The following is a 12,219-nucleotide window of genomic DNA, read 5'->3' as shown; positions in this document are numbered from 1 at the left end:
ACAGTGAGGCTGGCTTTCAGTTCACCCGGTGAGGCTCTTCACTTTCAGATGTGGAGGCTGGACCACTTCTACTGCCACCTAAGTCCCTGGGTCTCTTGGACAATTCAGAGGGAAAAAGAAGCCCTGAGAGGAAGGGGCTGTACTTCCTTCTGATAAGATATATGGGGCAGATACAATGATGTGTGCCCCAGTCATGGCAACTCCCATCCTACCCATGCCCTCACAAAGAGCAGGACCAGGCTGGGATCTGAAGCTGCAGCATCTCCATTATGCAGGAAGCCTTACCAGCAGAGGGGCTTGTAAGTTAAACTAAGACACAGGACAGAATGATTCCACAGCAAGTAGCTCCTACCTCTCAGGCGTTCACAAGCCTACTTCCTCACACTCCAGAACACTGATCCTGGTCAGTGACTGCATCCCAGCAGCCTCTGAGTTTCTCTAGCACCCACTAAGAAAACTCACACGGTGCAAAGTCCATCTTTTGCACCCTGTCCATGCCCTCCACGGGATAGAGGCTGAGGTCGGAGCTCCTAAAGTAACTGCCTTTGGTCTTTTACAGCAAGGTTCCTAACAATTTGTTTAAAACAAATTTGCTAGTCTCTTCACATCTACCAACGACAGCTGGTGGTTGGGAGAAAAAATGAAGATATCAATTTAAAGCTTAGGACATAGATTAACGGTTATGACTAGAACTCCTGCCTAATGGAGATCCGGCACTTCAGTGGGTGACGCTCCCGTCTGTGGCCCCAGTGCACTCCCACAGAGAGATGGGCAGTGGCGGGCACTGGGGAAATCCTTAGAACTTGTGGGCCAACCAGCTTAGTGTAAGCTGTGGCAAATGAAACAATGGGAGATGCTGTCTGGAGGTGGAAGGTGACACCCAAGGCTGTTCTTTGATCTTCTTATGTAGGCATCCATTCACAGGCATGCACATGTATCTGTGTGGGTGGAAAGGGTACAAGTGGGGGGGTATGAATTTCACAGACACCCCCAAAGCAATACTGTCTACAAATGTCCACAAAGTTAAATGTTTTATGAAAAATGAACTGTGACTCTGCTTTCATATTCTTCCAGGAAGTTGTTGGGAAAATAGTAGTCCTGACTCTTGGCAGTCGGGGGTGGTGGGAGCTAACCTGTAACTTCTCCTTTGTCTCCATAACAGTCTATAAACACTTGCACAGCCTTGAGGAAAGACCCAAGGTGGAAGAACTCTGAGGAAAGGCCTGTAAAGCAAGCACTGCAGTGCAGCTGCTTGTGAACTGGGTGCTTGGGAGCAACTGAACCCCGACAAAACAACAGCACCTTCTTCCTGGGTCACCACACAACCACATTCACAAACAATCACGTCTTATCTCTAAGAAAGCGGTGTGTGTGTGAGTGAGTGTGTGTGTGTGTGTGTGTGTGTGTGTGTGTGTGTGTTGATCTACAGGCCAAGGAATGTGTATAAGGTGAGTCAGCCTTGTCTACATAGTAAGTTCTAGGACAGCCAGGGCTATCTAATAAGACGTTATCTCAAAGAAGAAGGAAGGAAGTGAGAAGGAGGGAGGGAGGGAGGAGGAGGAAGGAAGGAAGAAAGGGAGGGAGGGAGGGAGGAAGGGATGGAGGGAGGGAGGGATGGAGGGAGGGACGGAGGAAGGGAGGGAGGGACGGAGGAAGGGAGGGAGGGAGGAAGGGAGGAGGGGAGGGAGGGAGGGAGGGATGGAGGGAGGGACGGAGGAAGGGAGGGAGGGAGGAAGGGAGGGAGGGAGGAAGGGAGGAGGGGAGGGAGGGAGGGAGGGAGGGAGGGAGGGAGGGAGGGAGGGAGGGAGGGAGGGAGGGAGGGAGAGAGGAAAGAAGGAAGGATAGTTCCCATCCTGACTGGGACACAGACACAATGAAATGGAGTTGACAGGAGAAGAAATCAGTAAAGGGACAGCAAATACAAACAGTCTGAACCAGCATCAACACAGCAGACAGGAGCCTCTTGACCAAAGCCATCAAAAGCAGCTGTGGTGGCAAAAATACAGAAGGTCTGGGACCTAGGGGAACCACAGTCACACTGCAAACGCAGTTCTAATTAATTCACTGCCTTTGACAGTGTTGGGAACTGAACCACAGCCCCACACACAGGAAGAAAGCACTCCACTACTAGACCACGCCCCGAGCAGCCTTTTATTTCAAGGCAAAGTTGCCTAAGTTGCCCAGACTGTTCTTGAACTCACTCTATAGCCCAGGGAGGTTTTCAGCTTGCCATCCTCCTGCACCAAGTTCTCAAGGGGGAATTACAGGGCTGTTTCACCAGACTAGACTTGGTCTCAAGAGCAATTTTAAACAGCAATGAGCGGCCTGCAAGGAGGCAGCAGGACAGGCGCAACTCTTCTTAGACCAGCCTGAGGGAGGCTGTCAGCTTGCTAGTGAACAGCCCAGTTGAGGAGCCAAGAGAGGAGAGCTTGTGCGTTTTCTGTCTTCTGCTGTAAGGACCTCACACTCATTATGTGGATGAGACCACCTCAGACTCCGGCTTCACCCATCCCTACCTCACATGCTGAGATCACTGGCATGCGCCAGAGCAGTCCCAGCTCTTTCAAAGAGATCTTCGGAAACAAAACAAGTAACCTTTGTGAAAATCCACAATAATCCTAACAGAAGTATTGGGTGAAAGGCTGGAGCAGCTCAGAGGCTAAGAGCACTGGCGCTGTACTTGACCTCTGTCTGACCCAAGTTTGGTTCCCAACACCCAGGTCCAGTGGTTTCACTACTGCCTGTGACTCCAGTTCTAGGGGACCTGACACCCTCTTCTGACACCTTTTTCTCATACACATCCTCTTGAACACACAACATACATACAGAAAAACGCATAAATAATAGAAATTAAAAATTAAAAACATTTTTAAAAAGAAAGAAAGAAAATTTTGGAATGAAGAACTCAGACTCAGCATGGCAGAATGAACACTCCCATTTATGTCTACTCCTTCCAAAATGCCTATTACAGGACAAGGGATCAACTAAGTTCAGAGGACAGAGAGGTCACAGAAAGAGAGCAGACAAGAGTTGACTACAAAAATATAGACAGAACTGACGTACTGACCTGAACGAAAGCAAAGGCTATGTAAGAAAGGGCATGCAATCACAGCAAACCACACGGTTTAGCTGTGCTGGTTACATAATTACAAACACCTCGCTGTCAAACAGATAGACACACACACACGCACACACACACATGCACACATACACACACACGCACACGCATGCACGCACACACATGCATTTCGTTCCTTAATACAAAGCGTAGCATAGGGTATGAGTTGGGAGGTGTGAACTGTGAAGGAAAGGAAAAGGGGGAAAGGGGAGGGGAAGGGAAGGGGTGTGGTGTGCCTGAGGTCAAGGAGGAAAGGTGACAGACACTGATCTTTGTTTCCCTTGCACTGAGGACTGACCTCAGCTCTGCTGTTACTGAGCTGTATCTCTAGCTCTCTTTCTTTCTTTTTAACACTTTATTTTTGAAACAGGATCTTGGTAAACTGTCCACACTGGCTTTGAACTTGTAGCCCTCCTGCCTCAGCCTGCTGGGTATCTGGGACTCCAGGTTTGTATTACCAGGCTGAAACTAATCTTTTATAGAAGGAAATGAATAAATAATCCTCAAGCTGATGAAAAGTAAAAAAAAAAAAGAAGAAGAAGAAGAATACTATTTAGAATACAGAGTAACTGTTAAAACAAGACTGGAAGACACTGGTCCCTGTAGAAGGAGAGGCAGGACACTGCATCTTTGTTGCTGGAGGCATGTAATATTGATTATTTAAAACACATGAATTAATTCCAATTAAAAATAAAACTTGATGGGTATGTATCTCAGTAGAGGGCACTTGCATGGCATGTCCCCATGTCTTTGGCTTCACCCTTAGCATTACCATAAATAAGAGGAGGAGGAGGGAGGGATGTTAAGCCCTGTGCAGTGTCCGGGCCTGTAACCCCAGCACTCAGGACTGAAGGAGGACAGTGAGTGAGACAAACCTGGGACACAGAAGATCCTGAGCCAACAAATAAATAGAAAAATAAACTGAAAGCGGAAACGCTAATGCTTGTCTCAGGTGAGAATGAGCACACTTCAACAGTGTCAGCAGATCTGAATGACAAGGTCACCCGTGTGCAGAATAAGCACTGTTTCTGACCTAACTAGATGTCTGCTGAGGAAACCCTTTCTGTTCTGCTCTGCAGATGTCTGCACATGTACTGGATGCGAGGTACCGCATTACAAAGCAGGGACTCAAGAGAGATAAGCAGTTTCCAAAAGTGTTTCTGAGAGACCTTAAGAGCCCAGCAGTTCACAGTGCAGAGAATGTTCTCAAAATGTAGCTCACGGGGCTGGTGAGATGGCTCTGTAGTAAAGGTGTCTATCTACTGTATTAACCTGGTGACCTGGGTTTGGGCCTTGAAACCACATAAAGGTGGAAGGAGATGAGAACTCCATGAAGTTGTCCTCTGACCTCATGTATGCCGAGGCACATGTACCCCTCTCACACACGTAGTAACAGTATATTAAATCTAGAGAAATACAATTCAGACAAGGCCAATAGACTGTCTACAACTCTTGTGTAGAGTGAGCCTATGTCAGAGCAAGTCAGTGGGCTCTAAGAGAAGAAAGAGACTCACAAAGACAGGGAGGGCACGCTGGCCTTGTCCAGCACTGCCACCTTGGTGCCCCAACAGCACCCAGGGCACTACCATTACTCAGTAAATATTCATTGCTATTCACCAGCATTGCCAGAGTTGTTACAATAAACGCTCTTTCTCTTAACACTGTCTGGAACTATAGATTTTGTATGGAAAAAAAACCTCTCAACTCAATGATTAGACCACAGGTCAGCAAAGTGAAGCGTCCCACACAAAACCTTTCCTTGACTTGTCACTCCAAAGACAGTCACTCTTGGCAAAGAGAGAATGATTCCGGAGTCAGCACACACACACACACACACACACACACACACACACACACACACGTAATGTAACTTGCAGGTGAAGGGTGAAGAAAGATGACTGAGAGTCTGGGAGCTGAACTCAGATAGTAAGCACAGGCACATAAGTTCTAACAACACCATGCCACAGTGCCAACTTCCTATTCTAAAAGGCACAGAGACAAACGCCCCTTCCCACTTGTACTGGAGCAGCCACCTTCAGAAGTCTCTGGGCACGGAGATGGCTCAACGGTTAAGAGCATTTGTGGTAGGTTTGATTCCCTGCACAAACATGGCAGCTCACAACCATCTGTAACTCAACTTCAAGGGGGATGTGATGCCCTCTTCTGGCCTCTGCATATATGACACTGCACACACAAGGTGCACGGACATATAAACACAGGCAAAACTCACATAAACATAGAATAAAATAAATTTAACAGCAACAAGAAAAGTGGAATCAACATCGCTCTAGGGGTGAATAAAAAGAAGGCAATAAATGTCTGGAAGAAGTGGACACATTATAATGTCACTTTTAAAAAACAGAGCTAAATGTTGTTTTCAAAATCTCCAGCTCTATGGGGTATAAAACACAACAAGGTAATGTCTTCTTTTGATACAGAATATACATTACATAGTCTTCCAACCCTCAAGCTATTCCTTCTGAGAAACAGAGATTTAAGAACAAAAGGAAGATCAACAGAAATTGAGAGAATTTACTAGTACTATCCTCATTAAAGTACCTAATACTAACTATGTCCATAGGAAGAAAGAAGACTTGAGAGGAGTACGTATTGAAAGGAACAGGGGATAAATGACCAGTAAGTCCATCAAACAGTCGCCCAGCATTGGAGTATTCTAAAGTTCTTATATGAGGAAAATCCAGATACTTAAAAATTAGGTTTCTATGTATCTTTAGCTCCCCAAGTTGGGTCTCGCTGAGGTAGGCACTGCTCTCACAGGAGCGCCCTCCTAGCCTCAGAGGACAGCAACAGCCTTTAAAGCGCAGCCAGAGCCGGAGGGGATGGTAGCAAAGGGCTGGGGCCGCAGCGACTGCGCTTCCGCCAATGTGAGCGAGAGCTGAAGACCTGCACACAGGGCCACAGCCTGACCAAGGGAAACACTGACGGAGGAGTCTCAGAGACCGACTAAGGTCTAGGCACGTCCAAACAGTTTCCCTTTGTACAGGCATGTTCTCTGAGCACAGTGACACTAAGAACCACTTCTCTAAGGAAAGAAGGCAGACAATCTAGGTGAACAATCCAGGAAATTCTGTAAGAGTTCATGGACCAACTTAACACAAACAAAAAATTATAAAAAGAACCTAAAAACAATAAATCAGAAAGTAAAGCATATTCTCCAAAGAAGCAAACACCTGGGAAGACTGGGGGGGGGGGGCGGGGAGGCAGGGCAATGGCAAATAATACAGACAACTGGAGACACCCGAGAACGCAGTAAATAGCTCAATAAATCAGAAACCTTACAATACAAGTAGTTTCCTAGAAAAATTAAGTCTACCAAATTTGGCTTAAAGAGAAACTGAGAACTAAGGACACGACTTGCAAGAACCAGTTAGTTCTCCAGCATGTGGGTCCAGGACTCAGGCTCAGACTGGCCGCCTTGAGGGCCAGTCCTCTACTCCCTGGGCCATCCTGATAGCCCTAGGTGAAGCTGCTAAGGATAATCTATTGAACTCTGATGTAGTTGGGACTTAAGGGAAGGGAGATCTAGATTCATTTTCTGTCCTGTGATAAAACTCAGAGGAAAACCTAACAAACTCAGAGGAAAACAAGTTTATGTAAACTTACAAGTTCAGGGTACAGTCATCACTGTGGGAAATGATGGCAGGAACGTAAAATAGGTAATCAATGTCCAAAGTCAAGAGCATAGAAAGAATGAATGCATAAACGCCTCTAATACTTAGCTCAAGTTTTCTATATAATCCAGGACCCAAACCCAAAGAATGTTGTCACCCACAGGGGGCTGGCTCCTCCCACATCAAATGACACAAGATAACCCCACAGACATGCCCACAGGCCAGCCTAATGTAAGACAATCTCTCTATCACATTAACAAAATTGTGTGTATGTGTACATGTGTGTCTGTGTGTGTACGTGTGCACATGTGGCATCGAGGTTGGATTGGAGGAACAGTAAGGGCAGCACGCGGAAGCCATCAATTTAATTAATTTGAAAAAGTTGAAATAGAAGTGACTTTCAATGGATTATATAAGAAGGCAGAGGCAGGAGGATCTCTATGAGTTTGAGACTGGCCTGGTCTACATAGTGAGACCCAATCTCAAAAAAGAGGAGAAGAGCAGAGTACACAGTGGATCTACAGACTGGGGCTCTAGAAAGGATCTGGGTTGTAGACTCGCATTTGTGAGTTGCCAATATTCAAATGATAAAGCCACGGGTTTGGCTCAAATAATCTGGAGAGATAGTCCATTGGTTCTGAAAATCTGGTCACCAGACCAGCAACCTAAGCATCATCTGGAAATCTAATAGCAGTGCAAATTTTCAAGTTTCACCTGAAACCTAGTAAACCAGAATCCAGAATGGTCTGCAATCAATGTGCCTACAACCAAGAGACTATGAGAAGTTAAAAAGGCGTGAGCCTTATTGTAAGAATTCCAACATTTCCCAGGTGTGATGGTGCACAACTTTAATCCCAGCACATGGGAGGCAGAGGTGTCGTGTGAGTTTAAGGCCAGCTCAGTCTACATATCAAGTTCCAGAACAGCCATCTACACAGAGAGACCTCGTCTCAAAAAGGAGAAAAACAAAACAAAAACAAAAAAAAAAAACCAAAAAAACAATATGAGGAACAAGAAACTAATATGCTTAAATAATCAATCCACCACAGATATGACATGCCCACAGGTCAGCCTGATCTCGATAATCCCAGGTGATTCTAGACTGTGTCAACAAGAAGAATTCAGAAGTGACTCAGAACACACCTTTAATTCCAGCATTCTAGAGGCAGGCGGATCTTTCTGAGTTTGAGGCTAGCCTGGTCTACAGGGGAAATTCTAGGATAGCCAGGGCTACACAGAAAAATCTTGGTTTTTTTTTTTTGGTTTTTTTTTTTAAAGAGTGACTGAGAGGCGAGTGTGAACACTAATGAATCCATCCGGTGGTACTGGCTTCAGGTGCTGGAGTGGGCTAAGGAGTGAGCAGAAACAGTCTGAGCAGTTAGCCAGAGGATGGAGCGGGAGAACTGCTGGGAAGAACTGGCTGGAAGGGCGGTGCCTGCAGAGGCACAAGAGAAGCTCAGCTGCTGGTCTCAGCAGGAGCAGAATTTTATTACTGACAGTCAAAACTGCCCCACATGGTGGCAGGAAGAAGAAAGCAGGCCCACTTTTCCTCAGCATTACTGCCTTTTAATGTCTTTCCTTTAAATTATTTTCTCTCTCTCTCTCTCTCTCTCTCTCTCTCTCTCTCTCTCTCTCTCTCTCTCTCTCTGTGTGTGTGTGTGTGTGTAGAGGTCTTTTGCCTGCTTGCATGTTTGCACACCATGTTCATTCAGAGGCCAGAAGATTGTTGGATCCCCTGGTAGTGGAGTCACAGACAACTGTGAATGGTCATGTGGGTGCTGGGAATTGAACCTGAGTCCTGTGGAAGAGCATCCACTTAACTGCTGAGTCATCTCTCCCCCATACTCTAAAATTTCTACAGACACGGTACCCCCACTGTGTGGACTCAGTGTGCACCAGTCACAATGTCTTATCCAGGGTGCCATGACACACAGTCCCCCAGCTTCAGAAAGGGAGGAAGAAATATTTGGAATCCAAAGCACAGTCCTTCTACCTGGACAGATAGCCTTGTTAGGCAAAACTGAGGACTAAGAACGGGTGGGCCAGACATAGGAAATGGAAATCTCTTGTCAGGAAGCTAACAGAGGTGTAAGGGAATGGGGGCCATCTGCAAGGGCAAGTCTCTGAAAGACGTGTGCACACTCCAGGTGTACTGCAGATAAAAAAAACTCACTAAGTAATCACCTACTTAGGATTGGGCTCTGCACAGAGGTCTGCCCATAGGGCAAGAATGTGTTGGCACTACAGTTCTCACTGAGAATTCATATACTGGTTTCACATAGTGACTAGGATCCCCTCTGTGTTGCTGGTTTACAGTGGATGCTGAAGAAATCTAGACTCCTGCTCTCAAGCCTGCACGCCGAGCACTCTGTCCACTGAGTCGTTCCCCTGCATCTCTTTCTGTTTCTGGGCTTTCCGAGGACAGGCAAAGTTCTCAGCTAAGCAGCAATCACATAACACTCCCACCTTCCACTCCTCATACGCCACAGCAAACACTGGCTTTTCCTTAGCTGTCACTGATTGATTTCCACCTCTCTTCTCTCAATTTATTTCCATGCCTATCTGTTCATAAGGTATTTTAAAATTGACTAGTGTTTTACAGGAAGGGGACCATCGGGCCTCTGTGTCTGTACATTCCACATCTATGAAGTCAACTAGCCTTGGACTGCAAATGTTTTGGAGAAGAGGCTGTCCGTACAAACGTGCACTTTTCCCTCCTGCCATCGCGCTCTGAGCAACACAGTGCAGCAGCAATTTAGCCAGCATTCACATCATGGTCGGCATCAGAAGTAGGCGAGAAATGATTTAAAACACGGCAAGACGTATACAGGTTACAGTCAAACACAAACAGAATATGCCATTGTCTGTGAGAACCTTGAGCATACGCAGATTTTAGTAACTACATGGGATCCTAGAGCCAGCCCCCTGCAGATGCTGTGGGACAATGAAGGAAATGTTTGTTTATTATTCATTCAACAAATATTCACAGACTCTAACCATATACTACATTTAGTTGACAACCATGGGAGATACAAAACTTCATGGCATTTATAACTGAGCCATTAGCTTTACAAAGAACAAACTTACAGAAACCAATTTTGATTATAAAGGGAAACTAAAAATAAAAATGTTTTTAGTAAGTTATGATTAAAGCGGCACGTAGCTATCAAAAGAAATGCCAGAGTACAAATGACTTTAAGCTGGGTGTGACAGAGCACACCTCTAGTCACTTCGGAGGCAGAGACAGCAAGTCTCTAGGAGATCAGACTACTGGCCTACATACTGAGTTCAGGCCAGCCAAGGCTACTTAATGAAACCTTGTCTTTAAAAAAATACAAAATAAAAACCTTTTGGGGCTGGAGACTCTGGGGCTAAGACATCATGTTGATCTTGTGCACCTACAGAGGACCTGGGTGATTCCCAGTACCTATACGGTGACTCACAGGGGTTTGTAACGAAGTCCTCTTCTGATTTCTGTGGGCACCAGGCACACTTGATGGTACACATACACTCAGGCACACAAAACATTCATATACATAAAATAACTAAATGTAAGTAAATCATTTTTAAAAATAAAATTATAACCCTGGTGATGGGCTGGCATGATGGCTCCCCAAGTAAAAGTACTTGCTACCAAAACTGATAACCCGAGTTCAGTCCTCAGGAAGGAGGGCACCAACTCCCACAAACTGTTTTCTGGCCACCATATACAGTTATATATCCCACACCTTGGAGGCAAGGAAGAGCAACTGGAGCTAAGCACAAAGGGAACTCTGGACTTTCAGACATATAAGAAACTTGGCAATTTCTTCACAGAAGTAGTAACTAGGACATAGATTGAATCTCAGGCATTTGGGGGTCCTGACTCTACATCTTCCTGTCCCCCAGCATTGGCAAACCCTATAACAGGCATCTGTCTTCTCTCCCTCCTTGCTCTCCTTGTTTCTCTCTATCACTACTAAAATTGTCATATGCTCAAGTTGCATATGTATATATAAAATGTGGTTTTCCACAGCCTGAAATTTTCCGCCTTTCACACACTATCACCCAAGCTCTAGGTAAATTATGTGGTGACCTCAGGGATCTTTAAAATGCCCAGCAGAGGGGCTGAAGAGATGGCTCAGTGGTTAAGAGCACTGCCCGATCTTCCAGAGGTTCTGAGTTCAGTTCCCAGCAACCACATGGTGGCTCACAATCATCCATAACGAGATCTGATGCCCTCTTCTGGCCTACAGGCAGAACACTGTATACATAATAAATAAATAAATCTTTAAAAAAAAAAAAAGCCCAGCTGAGACTCTTTTCCTCTTATCTCGCCTGTTTCTCTTTCCTTAAGAGAAGGCGGAGGCAGGACAAACAAATGACATGTCTACTAAGACAGTATTTCTTTAGTGTAAGAACAATTAAAGCATTTCTCATGCCATACCTTGGGTCTGTGGGCTGTAAGGAGACAGAAGTTTGGACCGCTTCTTTTCATACCCTTTCTGTGTGATGTCCCCTAAAACAGCAAGAAACAGAAAGAGGTTATGCATCATCCTTATTTTGTGGTTATTCACTGCAAAAAGAAAATTAATTACAGTGTTACAGAAGTACCACATATAGAATGGAGTTTTTAAAATTGGTTCTTTGACAAGACTTTGTAAGTGTGGTTTCCCACAGACTAGTCCCTCTCAGCCTTGCACAGAAACTTGCTACATACAGCAATAGAGACTCCTTGGCCTCCCTCAGCATCCTCACCTCCTTGGTATTTAAGATGCTCCAAAACGGAATGGTACACGATACCTCATCTGTGAAAGGGACTTTCCAAGGCCCTTTTGCTAACACCTGGGTCAGAACCTGAGGCTGGAACTGACACACCCTCTCCTTGATTCACTCACCTGTATCATTCACATACACTGTTGTTCCTTACAACAAAGTGAAGTGCACACACACACACACACACACACAGACAACAGAGTGAGCTGCCCACACTCCAAGGAGCAGGTGGATGGGCAGTGAACAGGCTGAGTAGGAGAAGAGGAACCTCACAGGCCCGAAGGCCTTCAAGGGAAGATAAATGCTTCAGAGCTGTGGCAGAACTGCAGGTGGTGAAATACGCACAACACAAGGGCATTTTTCTAAAAAAAAAAAAAAAAAAAAAAACAAAAAACCAAAAACCAACGAAATTTTTAATCAGAGAAAGATTTATATAAAGTTTTATATAAAACTCAATGCATAAAAACAGAAAAAAGTTTTTAAGTAGCATAAAATATAATTTAAGCATATAATTTTCCAGTATTTTTGTTTTGGTTTTTCAAGACAGGGTTTCTCTGTGTAGCAGTCCTGGCTGTTGTGGAACTCACTCTGTAGACCAAGCTGGTCTCGAAATCCCATATGTCACCACCTCCTGGCCAGTTTTTTTTCCCCTACAGACTTACTAACTCACTTACTTACTTATTTTGTGTGTGTGTGTGTGTGTGTGTACGAGAA

At 45.2% G+C, this 12,219-nt stretch overlaps 1 protein-coding gene across 2 annotated transcripts in view; it reads right to left on the bottom strand.

Moving 5' to 3' along the window:
- Dip2b (DIP2 acetate--CoA ligase B (putative)) overlaps positions 1 to 12,219 on the bottom strand; it is a 181,750-nt gene that overhangs the window by 105,811 nt on the left and 63,720 nt on the right. For both annotated transcript variants that reach the window (XM_085678591.2, XM_085678590.2), the window contains exon 2: positions 11,177 to 11,248. In XM_085678591.2, coding sequence (XP_085534717.2) covers positions 11,177 to 11,248 — 72 coding nt within the window. The remainder of the gene's footprint in view (positions 1 to 11,176; positions 11,249 to 12,219) is intronic.

The sequence above is a fragment of the Myodes glareolus genome, chromosome 19, assembly GCF_982192425.1.
Source record: "Myodes glareolus chromosome 19, mMyoGla1.1, whole genome shotgun sequence".
Classification (NCBI taxonomy): Eukaryota; Metazoa; Chordata; class Mammalia; order Rodentia; family Cricetidae; genus Myodes; species Myodes glareolus.
Note: the sequence above shows the minus strand (reverse complement) of the source record. Positions and strands in the feature narration are given on the sequence as shown.